Source organism: Phalacrocorax aristotelis, chromosome 1 (genome assembly GCF_949628215.1).
Source record: "Phalacrocorax aristotelis chromosome 1, bGulAri2.1, whole genome shotgun sequence".
Lineage (NCBI taxonomy): Eukaryota > Metazoa > Chordata > Aves > Suliformes > Phalacrocoracidae > Phalacrocorax > Phalacrocorax aristotelis.
The window spans coordinates 190,117,873-190,141,048 of record NC_134276.1 but is presented as its reverse complement, the minus strand read 5'-3'; the positions used below and the strand labels follow the sequence as shown (position 1 = coordinate 190,141,048).

Sequence of the window (23,176 nt, the reverse complement as noted above, 5' to 3'; positions counted from 1 at the left end):
AGGAAGCACTATAAAATGTACGACACTGAAAAAATAAGGAAAATTCAGTATTTTTAATAAAGTGAGAAAAAAATCCTCTAGTTCAAAGCACCCTGAGCTACCCTAAATAATGCAAAAGAGTAACAATTTATGACACTTGTACAGAATTATGTGAGGAGAAGTGTGAATAAACCCTGATTTTTAAACTATGACCATTATTCTTAAAAAAAGTGGTCACCTAGGGTAAAAAGATATCATTATCTATCATTTAACCCTTACAAATATGTGGGCAGACACTATATACAGCATCTATAGAGGTCAGTTAGATCCAGCAGCAATGGTTGTATCATTACCCAGCACACGCTCAATCATTTTGTTTACCAAGCACAAAAGTCATAGGCCTGTGCAGAAGGTGCCCATGTACATCTTGCAGTGCTGAAACATCTGTCACAAGCACCTACTGAGCTTTTTAATTTTAAATGCATACATAAACATGTGTGCTTTTAAAATTCCTGAAGTGTCATCTTTCTTTTTTTTTTAATAATTTTATTTCTTAAATCCTACTCCAAATGTTCTCAGCTTCCTTTATGATTTGGTCCATTTTTACAGGTGCATGAAATTAAGGAACTTATTTAAAACAAGCTGAAACTGGTACAAATGAGAAGAAAAAAAAAATCACAGAAGAAACATGAATCAGGTGGTTTACTGGTTTACCAACAGGTGGAATAAACGTGCTATGGCAAAAACATCCCATTGAGGTAAGTGCTGAAGCAAACTAATAGTAATCATTTATGTAGGCATATATTAAGATACTCAAGGCTCAGTTTCTAAACAGTGACTACATAATATTACTTCTGCCCCTCTGTTTGTAATTACATTGCTTTCAGTTTTATATATTAAACAGTTCCCCAGCTGCTCTTTAGAAAATAATAAATTGGTTAATTTTAAGAGCAACCACATATGGTTAAGATAATTCAAGAGATACAACTGAGTAATGTAATACGTATTTTTTTTACACAAATCTTTATATTAAACTAAAAATAGAGCTCTACTGTGTTTATTGCAGTAAATATTCTTATTGAAATCAACAGTATATGAGGTATTCCCAGCAGGTTCTTTATAAGCCATTACTAAAATATCTCATTGCAATTATTTTTCAGCAATTTCCTCCCACTGTTACTCTATATATTACAGCATATTGAGCACAAAATAAGATGTTAGTATCTCTCAGTATAGCTTCTATTGGATTATGAATTAAGATGGATATAAATTGGATTGTAAATTAAAAAACACTAAAAGTCAAGGCACCCCTCGAATATAGAAAGCTCCCTCTGTGAGGCAGGGACCTCACCTCCCCACCAGCGTCAGGGCTGACACTTGAGACACTTCAGGATAACGCTCTTATTCGCCACACCGTCAGAAATAAGAAATTCCCTGGCTTCAAGGAGAAGTGCTAGAGAAATTTATTCTTCTCTTTACTGGCAATTGCTATGTAGGACATTATATGGATTCACGGATTGCATTAATGGTTCTGTTTTCTGCATGCCTCGGGCCACAGGGCTGTGATTACTTTTAATCAGTTTCAAGACTCCCCACCCTCAGCTGTGCTTTGGTTATCTTCAGACTGGATCAGTACATTGTAGCCTACCTACCGTAACACTTGGAAGATTCCCTGAGGCTTTCAGGCTATGCAGAATGCAGCCAAAATGAAAGTTTAGGTCCCTTTCCTTCCCCTTCCTCTCCCTACAGGAACTTTGCTGGCTGTTCCCTGTTTCCCATTGGTTGTCCCAAGTATTACACAGCAACCAGAAATCCTGCCCATTCTTCTGTAAGGCAATACCATAAAACAAAAAAAAGAAAAGAAAGTTTTAAAAAATGGATAAACCCAAAATAAAATAAAACCAAAATAAAATAAAATATTAAAATAAAACAAAAAACCCACAACAAAACAAAACCCCCCCAACATTTTACTGGGAGCTTGTAATGTTGTTTCTTATATATATTACCCTTAAATTCCTTCTTAATACCTATGCAAATACATGTAAATTTACTTTACACATATTCCTGATAAAAAACAAGTTCCAAAATCATCAGTCTGGGTGATCAAAACTAAACTTCACCTGCCTTCAACCCCCAAAACTCAGTTCAATGGGTGCAAGGAAGAAAGAATCCTTAGTAGTCACCCATAAACACAGTCAAATGGATTCTGCCACTCACACTCACACTTGTTCCTCACTCATCAGCCTTCCTCATTTCTGTGAAACTTATAACTGAAGTGCAATTGACCTCTGCCAATATAGCAAGCGCACTTTCTGTTTCAAAAGGTCTATAAAAGAACAGTCATTGCACAGGGATGCTGAATCCCAACACAAGTGCTCAAAGAGAGTGAAGACTGTTGACAACAGTAGAATAATTTTCAGTATCATATGCTAACTAACAGTAGCATAAAACCCACCAAATTATCCACCAATGTGGTAAAATCATGTCAGTGAAGGGGTGGGGAGCAACTGGGAAGATGCAGCTACAGTGTCTTGTGCATATGCAATTCTTATTATTCAGAAAAAGAAAGAAGAGAAAGTTGGAGGAAATTTATTTATAAAAATCCCTGACGAAAAATATATTAATTATCAAAAAGGTCTCAGCCAAACACTCAGACAATTTGTATAGCACATCAGACAAAATATGCCAGCTATTCAAAAAGGCAAGGCAGATGAGAATAGGCTTGTGGAGGCTGTCTCACTGACATGCAGCGTTCTAGACAAGCAAGTGAACATGCTACTAGACAAGCAAGTGAACATATTACACAACGACCTACGCAAACTACAAAATGATCAAAGACTGCTTCAATATCATAATGTAAAATTGTAATAGGAAGGCAGACCGGATGATAAAAAGAAGCAGATCTCTTTGAAATGTGAGTCAAGAGAAAAAAGTGACAGGCTCATAACATTTTCAGATGAGGATTTAAGATTATGGCATCTTCCGCAAGAACAATGTAGGAAGTGAACACCAAAACATGCAGCTGTTAAAACAAGTTTTACAAGGTATATAACTCCACTGTTAGAAAACTTGGCTAATTCCAGAAAGGAAGATATCCAAGGACAGAGGGATGGAAGGCCTAATTAAATGGAGAGCAATACTGCTAAATAAAACCTAAATTTCAGTACAGAAATTGTCGTCTCCTATGAAAGAACAGCACTGGGCTCCACTGATATCCCAGCAGCAATTTCAAAAGCAAGAAGCCCCAGAAGCTCATTCTCTCTTGGTAGTTTTGTGACGAACAGATACAAACTTAATTTTAACAGAGTTTTGCAATTGCAAAACCAAGATCTGCCATTCCACCAGTTTTTAAAAACTGCCGCTTGCAGCACTGGCTGTGGGAAGCCTAATGCAAGATTAAGACTCCAGCTGCAGGAAATCATGTGTTTTTATTTAATGTTAACTACAAAACTTCTCTTTACCCATTGTTGAAATACAGGTTGCAGGAAGAACAGTTCTGTCCTTCAACTGGAAAAGTACCCAGGTTCCAGTTAACTCCTGCCAGTGAGGCTGGCTGATCAGCTATGCTGTGATGAAAAAATAAAGGCAGAAGCTCTGTAGGAATGGACAAGAAACTGTCATGAACAGCCATGAAAAAGACAGGCCAAAACACTTCACAGTGTGATAAAAGAGAAAGAATAAATAAATAAATAAAGACAAATAAGAGAAAGAGACTCAGCCAAGTTACACTGGAAAAAGCGAAACCAAAATCACTGTTAAACCATCTGTGTGGAAAATACACTTTTTCATACAATGGAGGAAAGTTGCCATATGATGGCTGCCCCACAAGTCATGTAATTTCTGCGGTTTCAAAATAGCACCTATCCTCCTGATAAAATCACCAGTAAAATCAAAGGAGAAGTTGGGCATTTTCCCAGTTTTTGATGGATTCTCAGGTTGCCTACATCTTACAGCACTTTTATAATGCAAATTTCTATCCTGAGACCTAACAAAACACTAGGTAGCAGGTTAACAATGCTTCTAGAAGTACCAGAGGTATCAGTTTGGTCCTACCAAGTTAAAACAGTCTAATATAGAAACACAACACTATACAAGATAGACAGCAAAACAAAGCTGCAGGTTTAGTAGTAGGATCTGCTAATTTCATGCTAAGTAACAGACACTTTGTATTAAGCAGAAAACAAAGTGAATAATCACTTTCATGATCGAGCTTATAGAGTCAGACCTGCAGACAGATGTAGAAGTATAAGCTGCTTCTGCACACAATCTTTCGTGTCCGCAAGCACGTGATTCAAATACTTTAGGATGATAATTGGTTACTTTTCAAGATGACACATTCTGTCTTTGACAATCATTCTGAATATCTCTTGCTTGCCTTGCTAGTGAACACTGGCTCAAGCCCAAAGTAGCTACAACAAGAAATCAAAGCAACATGAAAAGTAAATATTTACAGGCACATGTACCAAGGAAGCCAAAGCGGGAGGAGAAGATAAGTAGCAGCAGGTTCTCTCTCAGTGCCCGCTGGTAGGACACATGCTGTAAGCCACATGAGGAGGCAGGTCGCCTGGCCCACAGGAATTCCAGCATATACAACCGTGATCTGTGGCAGGAAGCAAAACTCCAAACAACTTTAAACAAGAGGATCAATTTCAGCAGTTCATATACTACCAATAACTGAAAAATGGAGACAACCAAAAGCAATTGGATGTTTATTAAAAAATGAAATATCTTTTGTTCTGCTGAGAACAGCAATTTACTTCTGCCGTGTATTTACTTTGTATGCTGGGTGGTGATTTGCTGGTGTGTGCAGGGAGGGGTGGAAAGAAAAAGTGGTCATGTTTTTACAAAACACACCTTAATGAGCAAACGCTTAGCCTTAGCCCAATAGTCTTTCTGTTTACTCATTATGATCCTAATACAGTTCCTACAGAATAACATTGCATCTATAATAGGTAAGACTTCTATTTATGTGTTGGGTTTTGCAGGTTGGGGAAAGGCTTTTTCGATAGTTGTGGGATCTTCATTTTTCCACATTTTAAGCTTTAAAAAAGGCCAATGTTCATAATCTTTGGTTTCTGTGGAATCTTTATAAATGTTTTTCTGCAGTTTAGATGGTATTGTGAATGATTCCCTTGCATAGCTTCACAAGTTACCCCATATGAGGAACAGAAGAACAAGTTAAGAAAACGATAAGAGAAGTGCCTAGGGAAGACAGCACTGCACTGTACATTACAAAGATCAGAGGGAGCCCAGAAGCAGAACTAGAAAAAAACTTGTGTTCACAACATGCATCACAGTGCAGAAATTCCCAGAAAATTCAGATACCATCATTGTCATTTTTTAAATCAAGAAAGCTGGGGGGAAAAAAATGCAGAAGGGGCCTGATAAAAGTGCAAGCTAACAAGTCGCTTCTATGGAAAGATTTTATTGAGACATTTGACCTTAAACAACAGATACAGTACATCTCTAAGTCCAGTCAAAAGACTATCAGTCCTTGAATCCAAGCCACCTTCATCTGCTGAAGAAAGCTACTAGAAATGCATATTTCATTTCCTTCTGTGGAAGGAATTCACTGAAACAACCAACTAAACAACGAAGCTTTCAGCCTAGGCAAACACAGAAATTGTGTTGGGGAGAGTTTGGAGCAACATATCCTTCCCAAAATATTTATCGTGACTGAGTAGTAAGGATTAGGTGAGAGAAGTAAAGGATGTATCCAAAACACAGAATGTGACAGGCAACAACCCTTACGTTTGTACATACACAATACAAATCCCTCAGTTTCATTTGCTGTCACCTCTTGTTGACTGGCAACCTTAGTAAACAGAAGTGATAGAACATGTTTTCTTGATACGTTTATCAGGTTTATGAGTGTAAGAGAGAGCACCAAGAACAGAAACCAAGTGACCATTTTCTTAGAAACAATATTGAGAAAAATTGCAGTAGTGCTTTTAATAACGAACTGAAAGAAAACATGGAACAAATAAGAAATCTGCCTGGCAACAGAGAGAAATCAGAAATCTTCAGGATTATTCAGCAGACTAAATGACTTGGAAGACCGTTCAGAGAAGCTGAAACACTGACATGCGTGCTGAACCTGATCTTACTCTACATATATGACTGATCAATAAACTGACATCCTGTACATGGAGGCTTTTTAAAATTATTTTGGTAATACTTATGACACTCCTCTAAGAAGCATGTTGTGAGCTGGTGCAAAATTTGCTCATCAGCATACCGAGGATAAAGAGGAGGCCTCAGCTAGTGCAAGCATTGCCAAAGAAATAAAGATAAGCCTTTGTGTGGATGCCTGGCATATCATTGTAAGTCATACAGTATCTCGTATTGTCTTTTAAATGTCAGCTATTAGAACAAACGGTTCATGTGAGAATCTCTGTTTTCTTGACTTTTAAGTTATTTTAACTACTGCTTTTTAAGGAAGCATTTAGCCTCTGTGGTTCCAAAGAAAACTTGAAAATAAAAATTGTGTTCTCAGGCATCTGACTACTGGTCTGTCATCCAAACTCTGGATAGTTGTAGATCATACAGTAGTAGATCAGTGACCTCCATGGTTAAAGATATTCTAATATATAGCAGTTCATAAACATTAGTACATACGGATTTGTATTTCTATATAAAAAAAATCTAGACATTACTCTAATTTGTGGTATTCTGACATTTTGTTTACTTGAAGAAGGAAAAATAACCCAAAGCAAAACATGAATTACAGTATGGCTAAGTTGGGAATTACAAGGTCTACAGAAGGGATGATGAAGTCTTTGTCTGTGTCATTTGGGAAGCACACATCAACATAAATTTTGCTCTTTCCTGGGTGGCTAGACTCACAGCGTTACTACCACCCAGGGAAGTCCAACTTCTACATGCTTACATGCAATATTCCCCTGATGCAGTCTCTTCCACTAATCTTCTAAGTGTTGTATGTGATTCCTTCTGTGTGCAAAAGCTACAGGGCAAACTGCAATCAATGTGTAATTTGACTTGATGCCCTTTGAGTTTCCCAGTACTCTGAAACAGGCAAAATCACTTAGAGTAGCTGATTCAATTTGTCAGGCAGCACTGTGTGTAACGTGTATCGGCCCCAATTCAGCTGTAACAGAATAGGGTGTCTTGTCAGTCCATCAGCACACTGGGTTATTCACAGGAGCCGGTCAGAGTAGGATGTGAGCCATGAGCACTCCAAGCAAGAATATTTAGTTAGAGAGGGACTCATGTGCATGTACAAATATTAACAGTTACAGTTACATTGCAATACATTTTACAGAGATAAATTCAGTGACTGTAGATATTGAAAGGAAAGTTCACAGGACAGGCGCTTTCCCAAATTCCTCACTAAAACTCTCCAAAGGAACAAAGGGATTCTTCCTTTGGCTGTTTTTTAACGTAATTTCCAGTTTTCCAGGCTATCACCTCTCAGGAGGTTTTGCAGGTTTGGTTTTGTTTTGGGGTTTTTTCGCTCTCAAACTGCATCTGTCCCAGCACTCTGAGGTACATTTCTGAGAAAGGAAAAGAAGAGGGAGATGCAGGTTCCTCCATTTAATATTGCTTTCAGTGGTGAAGTTTTTCATACAAATCAGCAAAGTCATGCCACAGCAGACTGCTACTCTGCCATCAGACCTTTATACATAGTGTTTGAAATCAGCTTAACAATAGAAAATTATAATAGAACAAACAATGCATGTCTGTTGTTTAATATATTAATGTCAGGAAATAACCATTTGCACTAATTGTATCTACATGTGAGTGATCAGTTCTGTTGTTTACAGTTTAAATGTCCATTAAAGACGTCTATGTATTGGTATGATATCCTTAATTCCAGCATTTACCTGAAGGCTATGGTAATATTCATACAGGTAGGCAGAGAGCGGGCCTATGCAAATGCGGATGCACATTTGTAATTCCCTTTCATAAATAATAGTTTTATAAAATATACAGATATGGTGTTTGAGTTACATCCCAGGATCGTATCTTATCTTCTATTTGAAACACGCTAGAACACCTTTGGCCTCTATTGAAAATACAAAAAGATCTAACCTGAGAAAAAAGTGAGATATCCTACATTTATTTAAACCACATAGTACAATGAAGATTCTTTTATCAAAGATGCAGGAGTACTTACCTTTCCTGATACACTATTTCTTGAAATATCAGGATCCTAGAGAATTACCATTAAGCCTCTAGACAGCATCTGCTTTCCCTGATTGTCTCTTCTATTTTTTATCTGAGCTCAGAATTGGGCCCAAATAATTCAGACTCAAGGTTTCAACAAGCATATTAAGCCAAGCAGCACTGCATACCCTGTTTCACACATAATTAGTAAAAAATCAAGCATCTGAAATACAGTTGGCACAGAACACATCACAAACAAATTGCACCTTTCCCATTTTAATTTTAACAAAAGGCTTCAAAAAGTCTTTACACTTTTGTGCAAATTGCCTGCCCTTTTTGCGCCAGCATCCTCGCTGGGGTGCTGATAGCCTGCTCAGGGCACCTACAGTCAACAGGATCTTGCTTTTCACTACCCTGATTAAGTAAGTAATGTTCACTTCCCGGGAATCCCCCACGGAGCGGCAACGTTCCTACGTGCCCAGCCGTAACACCAGTAATGACTGGATTCTGAGAGAATTTGAAAACCTTCCTCAACACGCTTATTTCTGGTTTTCAACCTATATTCAAAGTGATACTTTGGCATTGTTATGTGATTTTTGACAGGGTTACAGTAAATTCATCATGCTAAACTGAAATGTTTCTGGCAGATGTCTACTCTGCAACAATCAAGCTATGTGTACAGTAAAATGTGACAACCACAGTGCTACTTCTAGTTGTAAAAATTACACATACAATACTTTATTAATGCTAACTGGGAGCACAATTATGCAGTATATTACTTATTTTTCTCATTAGAAATTTTTTATTGCAAAAAGTTGCTTCAGTATGTTATATGGAATTAAAATCTTAAAAATCTAGTCATCAGTCAAAAGTTGTTATTGGTAAAAAGAAAATAAACAACCCTATGTGCTAATAAAAGAAGAGTTTCTTTTTCAACCCTTCAGACTTTTCTTCTTAGTCACTATCAAATTATTTTTTCAGTCATTTCTAGTTTTCTTCCCGAAGGCTACCCTGGAACAACAGATTTAGAAAGCTATTCAGTGGAAAAAAAACATGAATCATTAAAGGGGAATACCATAACTTTTCCAAAAGCAAACATTACAAAACAAGAGACAAAGAAGTATTATTTATTTTGAAGGCAATCTAAACTATACATATTTACGAAGTCAAGCTTAAATCACACAAAACAACTTGTTCCATGAGTAGTAGAATTGATTTTCATTCTTGCGATTTTAGTCTCTCAGCTTGATTCCCCTACATTTGATGAAATGTGAGCTTCCGCTGTAGGATTTTTCACAGTTAAACATTTTTAGTAAGTCTCCCTTCTGTGAATTCTCGGACAGCTTATAAGAGCTGAGCAAATTCTGCAAGTGACCCCTCAGTAGGGTAAGAACAGGCCCACTCTGTTAGGTTTGGGGTTTTTTTTAAATTGCTCTCATTTTTCACCTGGTTTAAATGGGACCAACAGGCTTAAAAGTTATTAGAAAATGGACAAACACAAATGAAAGCGTATACATCACAGTGGATTATTAAGCCCTTTTCTCTCTGGAAACCAGGCTAGGTAGAGGGGAAAATTAATTTCTGTCATTGGAGAAATCCCCGTATGTCTCAAAATATACTCTAACAAACTACTTACGATTTCCATAGGGGTTGATTTTCATTTTATGATTTGACTCCCACAAGAACACCACAGAACCAAGGAAGTAGCCTGAGGGAAATAAATAAATAAATAAATACACCTAATTGTATAGTTTGTGAGTTAAATTTCTCCTGGAGTAGGGGAATGCAAAACTATTGCTGAATCAATGTAACACAGCATTGTATTAACCTCTAACTAAGGAGCTAAGGAGCAGGGAAGTGAAATATGCAGTAAAGTCTCTGCACAGGCCTGACCTTTCCACCTGCTCTGTAGTTTCCTGCATTGCAACATGTGGAAGGATAGCATACAAAAAAAAAAAAAAAGCCAGTACCCACTTCTTTTCCCTGGCCCAGAGGAATTGGACCTTCTAGCTCAATACTTTTGCTCTTTTAACATTTCAGAGTAGATTTGTAATGGTTATGATGAGCCTACTGACAGCTCACAACACACAAATCCCAGTGGTCCTCTGTTTAATACACCAGAATGCATTTTGTCTTCTAAATTTTCCATAAACTTCTATATCACAGATGAACTTCCATGCTCTATTTCGGTGTGAGCGGACTATTTATCTTAACACTGCTGCTCATCTTCCTTTCACAGCCCATTTTATTAACTTTTTTATATTAAGTAAACTCACTTTTTATCTATGATGTTTATTTTACAGGTAATTCATCTAATTTAAAGTATTTTCTTAGGGACTTCAATTTAGCTTTGCCCTTGAAATTAACTTTTAATGTGTTTTACATTTTTGCAATAGAAATTAATCTTTATTTGAATTATTAGTCCAGAACTATAACCTACATTCACCATATTTGAATGTTGGTATGGGAAACGTGTGACCACCACATTATCCCAGACAGCTACCGTGAGAGAGGACATACATCTTTGTGTTGTGGAGACCCTGCACTAGAAAAAAAAGCACCATTTTGAGTTCATTTCAATAGATTAGACACACATACTGGTACTTCTCATGCTCCCACCAGTAGGGGAAAGGAAAGAAAGAAAGAAAATACCCACCAAATAAAACCCCAACCCCCAGAGATGTTGTAGAACCTGTTACAGGAAGACAGCTAAGGAGCAATCCACCTTGTAGACCCAGGAGACCTGTCCCTGCTTTATCCAATGCACATATCTCACTTGCAGAGCACGGGTCTGAAAATGTCACTTCCTCTGAATACAGGTGATAAACAGCCCAGAATACTGCTACTTTTCTTATACGCCCAGAATATATAGAGATATTACGCCAATTAAAGTTTTATGGAAAAACATTTCCTTCTAATCTTTTTAATGTTTGACTAAAGTAAGAATTCTGTGAGCCCCACTCAAAGGTTTAAAATAATCTATTATTGCTGCTAGACAACAAATTCATAAGGTATTACTGCACCACCTCATCTAACCTCTCCAGCCTTTTAAAGGTAAGTGTATCTTTCAGAAGTTCATATTTAGTTGTGAGCTAGAACTATCAAGAGGTGTGTAATCAAATGCTGCGTTTGGTAGTTTGTTCTACTTGTTACTATATTGACAGTTACATTCTGGTAAGAAATTGGACATCAATTTTTGTTTGGCCTTAGATTTTAGCTCTCTCTGCATCTCTCTGGCACAATAAGAACAGCTGCAGAACACTGTAATTTGTGCTTCTGAAGATACCAGTAGAGTGTGATGAAGTAACATCTCAGTCTTCTGCTGGATAAACTGAGTAGAATAAGCTCTGCAATTGTCTCCTTCTAAAACAATTTTATGTCTCTAAGTCATTTCTGTACCTCTGTTTTGGACTATTCCTTTTTTTCAAAACCCGAAGGTCAGAAATCAGTGTTATGAAACTGGTTTCCTAAGAACACACTCTTACCTGCTCCCACTTACTTCATTACCCATTTAAAAATCGAAAAGTCACCATGGAAGTCCACGGCATTTCAACTGAGAACCGTTGCTCAGTATGTTCTTCATCATAATCCTCAAGCCTTTTCAGTATGTTTAAAATTACTCCTTTTCCCATGAAGTAAATTCTAAATATTTCCTTTCCCTTCCATTGTGTCAAAAAACATTTTCTCAGAATAGGTCCATCCTACCAGGTCCAGATTGCTCTAAATAAGCACCTTGCAACAAGGTATATATTTAATTCACTGTTCCATCAACTATTGATTCATCTACCAATTCTGCTAGAAATGCTTCCAGATCATTGATCAAAATGTTGAATAGTGGCAGGCAGAACCTCTCTAAAATCACCCTTTTAACAATGATTTCTTTTGACAACTGCTGTTGGAGACCTACCAGTTACTCGGTTTCAGTCCACATCATCTGCATATATGAACGTATAATCTTGCAAATCAGGATGCCATACAAGAAAGACATCGAGGTGCTGGAGTGTGTCCAAAGGGCAATGAAGCTAGTGAAGGATCTGGCGAACAAGTCTTATGAGGAGCAGCTGAAGGAACTGGGGTTGTTTAGTCTGGAGAAAAGGAGGTGGAGGGGAGACTTTATGGCTCTCTACAACTACCTGAAAGGAGGTTGTAGTGAAGTGGGTGTTGGTATCTCTTCCCAAGTAACAAGCGGTAGGACAAGAGGAAATGGCCTCAAGTTGCACCAGGGGAGGTTTAGATTGGATATTAGGGAAAATTTGTTCATGAAAGGGTTATCCAGCATTAGAATGGGCTGCCCAGGGAAATGGTTGAGTCCTCATTCTCAGAGGTATTTAAAAGACGTGCAGATGTGGTGTCAGGGACATAGTTTAGTGATGGACCTGGCAGTGTTAGGTTAATGGTTGGACTCTATGATCTTAAGGGTCTTTTCCAACCAGAACGATTCTATGATTCTATAGATCCTAAGTCAAATGTGTGAAGAACTTAAGTACGTTATGGCTACACAATTATTTTTATCAGCCAAACTTTCATTCTTATTAGTGAATAATAATCTATAATCAAGGTATTTCCCATAAAACTATACTGACATGCCTTAGTACTTTTTCCATAATTTAATTTGCCGTTATTTCCAGATCAAGCCTCCACCAGTTTTCTGCGAGAATAACATGAGCATTCCCCAAATTCTTCTAATTATGACTTTTGAACATGAAGAGTAGTAAGGTAGCATCAACCTTTTGAAATTCAGTTTGATGGTGTCAAAATGCACTGTTGGCTAAGGTCTTAAAATCATATTGTAAGGCTACCACAAAGTTGCAGGTAAGTTTAGTAAGCAAAATACCACTCTTCAGTAGCAGGCTTTTTTTTCATAGATAACTATTTATTAGGAATCAAAGAACCAATAAGGCCTGAAGAGGAAATTTTAGTGAAAACGCAGAGGATGCTGGATTAGTAAACAGAGTGCTGAACAGAAATGGCAAGAAGCTGAAAGCTGAGATGGAGCAAAAATGCAGAAGTAACAAATGGAGATAAGCTTCAATGACATGGTAGATTCATTTTCTGTATTTGTTTGGTAAGACAACGTTTGCAGGTCTCCACTTGGAAATTTTAAAAAGTGTTCTACAAATTCCATGAAAATGTTTCAAGAGTTGTATGTAGAAGATCATGATGTTGATTCTTTGGACTGTTCCCTTTACAGAAGCTAAGGTGCAACTGAAATACTGTCAACTTTCTTGCCACAGCAATCCATGCATGTTATAGACGTGATGTATGAATATATTTCTTAATATACTGAATTATTCTTCAGTATATACAAATATATTTCTTAACTCAATGCACCACCCAACACCTGTGTTCTTATTAGCAGAGAAAGCAGAGAACGTCCCTTCACAAGTTATTCCCTCAGTCTTGTGATACTTTGAAATGAGAAGCATAGCTCATACAGCACATAATGCCTGAAATGAATGCCCTACTGAAAAAGACAGGTTGAAGAAACCAGACTGGATTTCTTTGGACTAGGTAAGAGAAAACTAGGTAGGAGTACACAAAGTATATGAAAGGTTAATATATGAAAGGTTATGACAAGAGAATGGTGATTGTTCTACACGTCCACTGGGAATAGAACATGGATACATCAGTCTTATGTGCAGAAGTGAAAATAAGATTAAATGGGATGGTAGAAAAAAGTATTCTATCTGTGAGACTACTGTAGCACCAGTGCCAACTACCTCTAGTGTCCAACATTGCCTTCAACAGAGGTTTTCAAGAACATATTTTTAGACACAGTTTCAGGTCAGACTGTTGAACTAGAGGTTCTCTAGAAGTTCCTTCCAACCATCTACGTCTGTGTTACCACAATATTTGTGTGTGCATTTTGGAATTAATATCTTTCAGTATTAGTCTTATTTATACAAATGATTCTGCAAAGTAATTTCCAGCAAAAGTTGGAATTTAGTATTACTCAGAAAGACAGTATATTTTTGTCTTTTCCAAACAATGTCTGAGATACAAGTTCAGCATGATATAGGCTTTTGTCATTTACATGTACATGTACTACAAAAATATGACAGTTCTGTCTTCAGATGCTATAAAAATTAATCTAACTTTAAAAGGATGTGAAACATTGAAAAATATAATTTTAACACCAAAAAGTACATTTTCGCCACAGGTTTTTGTAACAAGACTTGTATATGCAATACATGGAACAATTTAAAAAACATTTTGATGCATTATGAATCACCTGTAAAAAAATAAATAAGTGAAGACATTCTCAATTTTGGTAAATATTTATAGAGCCAAACAATACGAAGTATATGTAACAATCAAATTTCTAGTGAAAATGTGTGCAAGTAGGTTTATTTTGAAAGGAAAACTCCTACTCCCAGTGTCATACCCAATTAAATTCTCCAGGTAATGACCCCATTTGCATAGTGAGCTGAACCCACAAGTGGGAATTTTAATGGGCACACCACCTGAGTACATTAATTGAGAGTGACACTACTTGAACTAGTTTTGTGCTTACCCCACTGAAAATTCTACTCATATTATTTTTAATGTCAAGCTACAAGTCAAATTTCAAGATGATGGATTTGTTCTTTTTTAAGCATTGAATTTGAATAAAAGAAAGCTTTAATTCTGTTATGCATTGCATAGTTTTAACTAATCTGTAGTTCTGATTCTCACCATTGCTCCATTTTTTCAGTGATTGGAATTTAATTTTATTCATTAATTTGTGAATAATTAGATAGAAAATAATGCCTTCAGCAGCTAAATTGCTTTTGGATTGCTGTTTAATGCACTTGTACCAGAATGTGTTACAGTTAAGCTGGCATAATAGTTTACTAAAATGTAATTGTGTAAATATGTCTAATTATTCTTTCTGAAGAAACAAGACTGAATATACAATTTCAGTCATGGATACCTTAATTTTCTTAAACTTAACCCCGTGAAAGCTTGGAAGTTGCAAAGCGGATTACTGATGCAGAGACAGCGGTTGTCAACAGTAGTAGAATCCTTGCAACTGTGCTTCCCTTTATCCTTCACATGCTACTTGTAATGACCTTGAAGTTACTGTGGATTCTAAACCACTGCTGTTAGTCTACATTAAATATGTAACCAAGGTGTCTCCTCCTCACATGAAGAAACCAACAAATGGACTTGCATTTCCTAGGAAGGAAAGCAAACACACGTTGTTTAATACATTTCTTTTCCCAAGCTTGTTATTTCTAGTCTTCAGTAACTGAACATAGCACAGAATCTAAAAGCTACCATATATATGCCACTGTAAAAGGCATTCATTTTAAAATAATGCACTGGTCTTGTTCTTGGAAGTAGAACTATTTTGAAGATTGCAAGTTTGCAAGGCTCTGCAGAGTCCATCTTGACAGAACTTTCAGTTCTTTAATTCAATAAGCTAGACAATCAATATCTTTTGAACTTCATAATTCAAATATAAAACACTGTTGAGCTACAGTTACTTAGATACATTCCAAAGTTCCAAAGATATTGCTTTCACAAATCTATTTGACGAGGGGTTGCATATAGCAGAGAACACAGAAAAGATGGAAGAAACAATTTACAACATAACATACATCTCGATATTGTCCTAGACCTCCATAATAAAAGCCCTTTCTCTTCTCTTTGAAAAACAAAGATTACAAAAAAACAAAACCAAGCAAACCACCTTGTGATAAAGGTAAAGAAACAAAGGTAGATAATGTAGAAAAATATTGTAATGTGAAACACATACCAGTTGGAGTACAGCGTATTCACAGTGTGGTCACTTCGTGCAACTTGGAGCAGAGACAAATTGCAGGAGCCTACACCACTGATTGAAGAGGAATTGTATAGTGCTTGGGCACCAATTACATACCTACTGAGATGATATAAAGAGCCTCAATTATAGCGGAGTATTTTTTCAATTAAAATAGCATATCCATATCAGAATAAAAATTAGTAAGATACTATTAAAGGTATAAAAGGTATACAATCTTTCACCTAACATCCTATGTTTATGGGTATTGAATGGTAATGTACTAACGATTGCTATAATATACATACATAAAGGAGGCAAACAGGATTGCATGCAGTGTTTTACTGAATTTTTAAGTGAGGTGAACTGATACATCAAAAACCACATAGAGATTAAGATCACCTAACCAAACTCAACATCGGCCTGTTTTGCAGAATGCTAATTCAGAGAATTTTCTCTCTTTCCAACTAGAGTAGAAATAGCCCATCATAGCAGAGACTTCTAATGAAGAAAAAGGCCATCCTTTTATCTGACTAGCACCAAATCACTAGCAAATAGCATAAGGAAGTGCTTATGAGGAGGTTGAGTTTTGTGCAAGCAATCAGCTTCACTGTCAAACTGGCAGAAGGCTGGGAGGTAGAAAAAATAGTAGGATTCATACCTGTAGGATTCTAGACCTACTACTGTCACTTCCAAGATATGCTGTGCACGCTCACATCCAGACAGAGAGAGGGACAGACAGAAAGAGGATACCAGGGAGATATTTCTCTAACCTTTAATATAATTCTGGGGCTAAGAGTTAGATTTCAGATATATCTGTTGCCTTTCAGAAAGTTACAAGGCTGCTGACAGGAGCTTTACTGTGGAAATACATCAATACAACTGGCATTGCTCTCCAAGACCATACATCAAATATTGCAATCATTAAGACAATTTTTTTAAAAAATGTGCAAACAGCTTAGAAAACTTTTCATTCGCAAGGTTACTTTATAAAAGCAATGATTCACCAAACTCAACAGTTTACATAAGTACTATAGCTGAAATAGTCAATATTCAAACCAAAACTCCCAAATGTTGATCATGATTCCTCTTCACAGAAGCCATTTCTTTCTAGAAATATTATGTATTATAGATACCAGCTAGAATACCTGTAATAAGTGTCAAATGGTGCTATTTGTCTATGCTTTTATTAGTTGTCTTTCATAAACAACTATTTTCTATGAGAAGTTTGGCACACAGTCTCAACAGCATGACTTCATGGTACACATTCAAGCACAGAATTTCTGTCAGTTTTAACGTATTACTCCAGTAACACCCAGAGGAGACATATTACAATTATTTTAGACCCTCTAAGGGCCCATGTATATACAGACATGGTAGAATGTTCGATAAATTAAAAACAGACACAGAAAAAATTAGTGCAAAAGACTGTAGACATGCAGTTTCTCCAGTTTTAAAGTAGCACAGGCATGTTCACACTCGGCTTAAGCAAGCATGAAAAAAATCTTTGCTTAAATCACAGATGAAGCAGTCTATCTGTGTTTAAACTTACTGATTTTAAACTTACTGTGTATAAGCCTTCAGTTTCACAGGCCACAAAGGCCATTTGACATTAATATGTCCACCGCAATACTATGAACCCACTACAGACTGTGTTCAGCTTGTTTTAGTAAACTGAAGACTGTTGCAGCAGATCTATTATAATAATTTTCATTTTGACCAAATTTAATCATTACAGGAATTCCACCTCATTAATACAATTACACTAAGGAATTAATTTGCCTTCTTAATGACAAATTTTTTCTACTGTTGAAGATTCATGCTAGCACAGCTTCAGTGCCTGAGCTGGTTTAGTTCCATATGTAAGACAACTCACCTACACTGGCTCACCCTCTGTGCAAAACACCCAAAGGCCAAAGCTTTCAGTGTTATAACAGAGAAGTCGCAAATAAGACACAAAATTATCATTCAGAAGAGTAACAGGGCAATACTAGAAGAAGAAGATATCCCAAAGCTTCAAAATAAAGATCTTTATTTCAAAATAGTGTTTGAGAAGAGCACATCCAGTTGATACAAAATACAAATAGCAAGTTAACCATTTTTTCAATTGGAACACTTTGCAGAACTATATACTAAAACACTGTACAAGTTCACAAGAACTATTATAAAATAGACAGTTAAGTTCTGATGTTTCAATTTTATTTATATTTTCACATTTGTCTCCTCCTAATTCTGCTTGTTTTAATTACACAAGGTGCTTATAGATTGCCTATAGAGTGAAAATTACAAAACAGAATTTAAATATAAATATAGAAAGGAATTCCTTAAACTACACACTAATATTCTCTGCTACAAAGATACATTTTACAGAAGTGCTAATATCTCTATGACAAATAGTAGCAGATTACATTTAAATATCAAACAAATCACACAATTTTTTTCAATTGTTGGTAATACTTTGATACTTCTAATCACTATGAGGGTTAATAAACACTATTTTCACTTCCTAGTATTTCACAAATGAAGTGGGAAAAGAATATGTCTGCATATGTGTGTGCATGTGAGAGAGTCTGTACACATATGCATATATGTATGAACAGAGTTCCTGTATTAGTATTTGTATTTTAAAAGTACTGGAAGTAAATGATTAATAGTAAATACACTTCCCAGCTTTTCATAATTCCAATCAACCAAAAAAAAAAATCTGAGTTCCCGTAAGCAGAAACAAGGGTTTGTGCAGAGCAAACTGTATAAATAAACTTGTACACAGAGAAGGGACTCCCTAGATTGATTTAAAAAAAAAAAACAAACAACAAACCCAACCTGTACCATCCTGTGGTAAAAGTAATTTTTACTAACATCCAGTATTCACTAAAAGCTTGATATGCAAACGTGCAGTTTTCCAAGCACAAAACTGGAACTGCTCCAGCAGGGCACAGATATCGGGCAGGACAGGAGACTGGAAAGTCCTCTGCACTGTCCCCAGAATGACAATCAGACAAGAAACATCCATAATTCACCTCTCCGTGACCAGAAGGACATAAGGAAGGACAGGTAATGGTGCTGCCTAGCCCCAGAGAGCATGTCACCACCACCACGGTGTCAACCATAGACCTACAATGGGCAAAGCACTGTCTACATGTTTCCAAGGTGCATCGAGTCCCAGTGCTCACTGTGATGCCCCCAATTTCCCCAGAGGCATTATGCCTTACAAAGGCAAAATGCCTCCAGGCACTGCCACTCAACCAAGGCATCTCCTCCCCCTTCCCAATGTGGTTCAGACTTTTAGGAGTCATAATTGAGCCCCATGGGCCTGATTCTGAGCTCAGGGAATTTCTCAGTTTAACTACATGATTCCTTATTAGCCTGCCTATTACCATAATATCTTTGTGCTCTCTAGCTGGAGCTAAACCAATGGAATATTCTGACATTAATGGAAATGCACTTCATTTATGCAACACATCTGAATCTGGCCCAATATATGGAAAAAAAACCACGCTAAGAATCAATTCTTGTAGTAGCTATCAAAAACCAGGTAAGAAACCCTCTGAGTAAATCTGCATTGCATCAGAATACACCACAATATTGCAGATGTTAAGGGAAAACGTAACACCTCCCAGCTCCCTAGTATAGTTGAGGATTTGGCTATGTTACCTTCAGTGATAACTTGCAGTAGTAGGCACTACTAATCAGTGTTCACAGGGAGAAGCTTTGGTTAATATCAGACCATTTGTTGACTTAGCTTCACACTCCTGTGATCTTTAGCTTGTCACATTTGCATAAACTGAATTCACTACAGTGGAAAGAGACATTTATGGTCAATTCACTCAATAGAAATATGCTATTGGCTACCGATGACTCTTGTAGCAAGGCCTAAATTTACAAGATTCAACAATCTATAAATGAGAAATCTGGAGTCTAAACAGCAAAGTTTAAGTATGTGAGATCAAGATGTATAGGTGGTTTACACTTAAAAGTTCATGGGCTACAGACATGGATGGGAGAAAATAGCAGATGGTAAAGAAAACGGGTAGCATTATTCCCTAAAACTGGGAACGCCATAAACCTCTAAGTGCTGGACCAAATTCTTTTCACAATTACAATGACAAAGACAGATATTTCTCAGAAAACCTTAACTGTCTAATAGGGAAAGTTGCCCACTGGATCCTAACCATACTTTTCAAACATTTAAAATCATATTCCTTTTATTTTTTAAAGGATACCATACACTTTTTAAATGTCCCTTTTTTACACAGTTATTTAAAAATAACACTTAAAATCAGAGAATAAACATTTTTGCATTTACTTTTTGCGTTCAATGACAAAATTCCTTGATCAAGTCAGTTTTAATTTGGTCTTTATACCCTGTTCAAATTCTGCCATCCTCTGTGGATCTTTCTCACACAGTGAAGAAATAAATACTAAGTCATGTGATACTGGCTGTAAAGCCACAAACACTAACAAGGTCACTGATGTACAGGTTTAGATTCTTGAGTTAACTTCTGATAATTTCCCTTTTACAGCCAAATTTTTAAGATTTGTTAGTCTATTATTAGTCTGTTAGTTTAAGGATACATTTCATGTCTACACAGATTTCCAAAGTCGCTTTCTAAAAAGAAGCATTTCAAGTAATATTAGTACTGAAGTAAAATATAAATTCTCTATTCTGTCTTGATTGATAACAACAAAATCTTGGTACTCTAGTCCATGGCAAAACTTACATTTACTTTAGTTTGCCAGATCTTCCCGTAGTATCAATATTGACAATGGAAAATACTAGGCATCTCTCACAAACCAATGAGACATTCAGAAAAAAACAAATACTGCCAATGTGACCACTGTAGCAAAAACACCAGGTTCCTGATGCTGACTTTTGAATTAAGTTTAAAATAACAGAGCAAAGTTGCTTTCAACCCAAAGAGATTGAAATAAAGACATTTTGCTTTTCAGAATGCCTGTAAAGGCGTGTTATGCATGGAGGCATTTGAACACTTAAACATTAAAGTAGGTAAAGGCAAACACTTAAGGCTTTGCCCTGTAGTCTTTTCTCTGACCAAAACCTGTCACTCAAGTTGAATGGCAATTTTGTCTTCTTACAGCCTGTGGTATCCAGGCCTATAATTCGGTTTCAATAAAGTCTTCCATTTGCAAAGCCAAAAGGAAGCTGGAATGTAGCTTGAGTTTCACATACAAAACTATACAATTTGTGTTAGAATACAGATTTGAGGATTGCTTTTAAAAAAAATATTTATATATAGGGTATTAACAGTGCAATACCAGTTGTTTGTGTGAAAACCTTACCTTGTCTTTCTTCAAATGTATTTAAAGAAAAGCTCTCCAGTTTTACAGAGAATAAAATAAAAAGGGATAAATATTTCATGATGGGAAGCAGATCCCACAGCATTCCATGCAGATCTCCAAGCAATCTGAAGATTCACAACATGCGTCCATTATGCCACAGTCCATATCACATGGGCAGTTACAGTCATCCCCCATCTCGTCCCCACAGCAACAGCAGCAGGCCTCCGACGTGCAGATGCCACAGGATGCTTGTCCCAGAACAATGTTACAGAGGGTGAGAAATTCACAGAACAAGCAAGCCAGGATACAGTGAACACAGCAATCTTCATACGCACCAGTTCAGTAGCATGACATGTGTGAACAAACAAAACAAACAAAAAAGAAGGAAAAAAGAAATCATTAATATGTTATTCCAAATTGAGATTTATCACAATGTCAAATAAGTAGCTAAAAGACTACTTCGTTTTTTCATTATGAATGATTCATTTTCATTCACATTCACAATTTCATTAATTCAGAATAGACATAATCTAACACCACAAAGAACATGTTTCCAATCTTCAAGGTCACTTTTGCAGCCTAACTCATTTCCAATTCAGTATTAGTTTTGGTGCAAGTTCCCTTTCACCACTTCAGTCACCATGGGACTTCATGCAAATCCCAAGTACTAAACACCCACTTAGATAAATTTATCCAGTCACTTATTATATAAAATATTGGTATCTATTATCTTCAGTCATATCTTCTTTCAGCAGGCCCACAAAGTGATTTTAAAAGGATTTTGAAAATCATCTTGTGAAGGAAGCTATCTTGCATCTTGCAAGAAGTGCATCTTGCCCTTCTGAATCTGCTTTGTTGCCTTGCTACTTACAAAGAAAAATAAGGGAGCTGCCACAACATTTTTGCCTTTATAGTTTTATGTACACCTTAAAAGCAGCATAACAGCATGTTACATGTTATTTCTGTACTTGTAACAATATACAAAACATTGTGTCAAAACTCAGATTTTTCTGTTGCTTTTCTACACAAAACTCTTGGCAATCTTTTTAATGTACTACTTTAATCTTCAGCAGAGTTCATAACTACATGTATAACTCCTAAGCACTACTAAATTACATGCGGTAATCAAGGTGTCCCACAAACTGTCTGCAAAAGATACAGCACCCAAAGACTAAATAGATGGAATAACTTCAAACAATTAATACATCCACAAGACATGACAGGAAAACACAAAGATTGAAACTAAACATGCGCCAGTGAAAAGGAAGCTGCAGGAATGAGGGATATACTCAGTTGTATTCACTCTCCTCCCATAGTAAGCACATAACATGTATAAATTTATATGTATAAACATATTTAATTTGTAAGAGGCAGTGAACAGTCATCCAGAAAGAAAATAACAACTTAAAAACACAAGAAATGTTCAGGATAGAGAATTATTGTTCTTTCCTAGCTTCAGCTTTCATTCTTCTTTTTACTGCTTGCATGCCTTGAACTCCTTTAGCCACAGACAGCTGAAGACTGGGAAAATATTCAGGGGAAAAATATTCGGTACCATCTCATCCCTTCCTTGTCGCTACAGTCACGGTTGTCTGCTATGAGAGGCTGGTAGGAAAGACAGGATACTGAGCTACATGAGCATTTGGTGTCACCATCTATAGACATTACAATCTTACATTTCAAAGGCTGGAGACTTAACACAGGGGAAAGCTTGCAATTCCTTGCAACAGTCATACAGTTACCAGACCTCCTAAACATATTTATAATGTCAAAAATGACACAATAACTGGGGCAAGTATCTTGACTGATTCCAAGTACCTCTAACACTGCAGAAACTTTGACTGCAGGATAGTGTAGAGATGACCTTACGCTAGCAAGAATGAATACTTACAGTGATGCAGCAACAGAGGCTCAGACCTGCAAAATCTGTCCCAAGCAGCATAGTAACTACCTGAGCTCTTAGCCCACTCTAAACATCACACTGCTGGGGATTGATTTCTCTTATTTAATATACTACTTAGATCC

The 23,176-nt window shown here is 36.6% G+C and overlaps 1 protein-coding gene and 1 long non-coding RNA gene across 3 annotated transcripts in view; both read right to left on the bottom strand.

Annotated features, from left to right (window-relative positions):
* Positions 1–2,907: 2,907 nt before the first annotated feature.
* LOC142051703 (uncharacterized) lies at positions 2,908–11,958 on the bottom strand. The gene is made up of 3 exons (XR_012658590.1): positions 9,935–11,958; positions 9,743–9,814; positions 2,908–7,493 (listed from the first exon to the last, which is right to left on the bottom strand). It is a non-coding gene; the product is annotated as an uncharacterized LOC142051703 (long non-coding RNA).
* Positions 11,959–17,865: 5,907 nt separating this feature from the next.
* The window catches only part of MDFIC (MyoD family inhibitor domain containing), a 51,191-nt gene continuing 45,880 nt past the window's right edge, over positions 17,866–23,176 (bottom strand). For both annotated transcript variants that reach the window (XM_075081103.1, XM_075081102.1), the window contains one exon: positions 17,866–21,474. In XM_075081103.1, the coding sequence (XP_074937204.1) occupies positions 21,227–21,474 (248 nt within the window). In that variant the 3' untranslated portion in view covers positions 17,866–21,226. The remainder of the gene's footprint in view (positions 21,475–23,176) is intronic.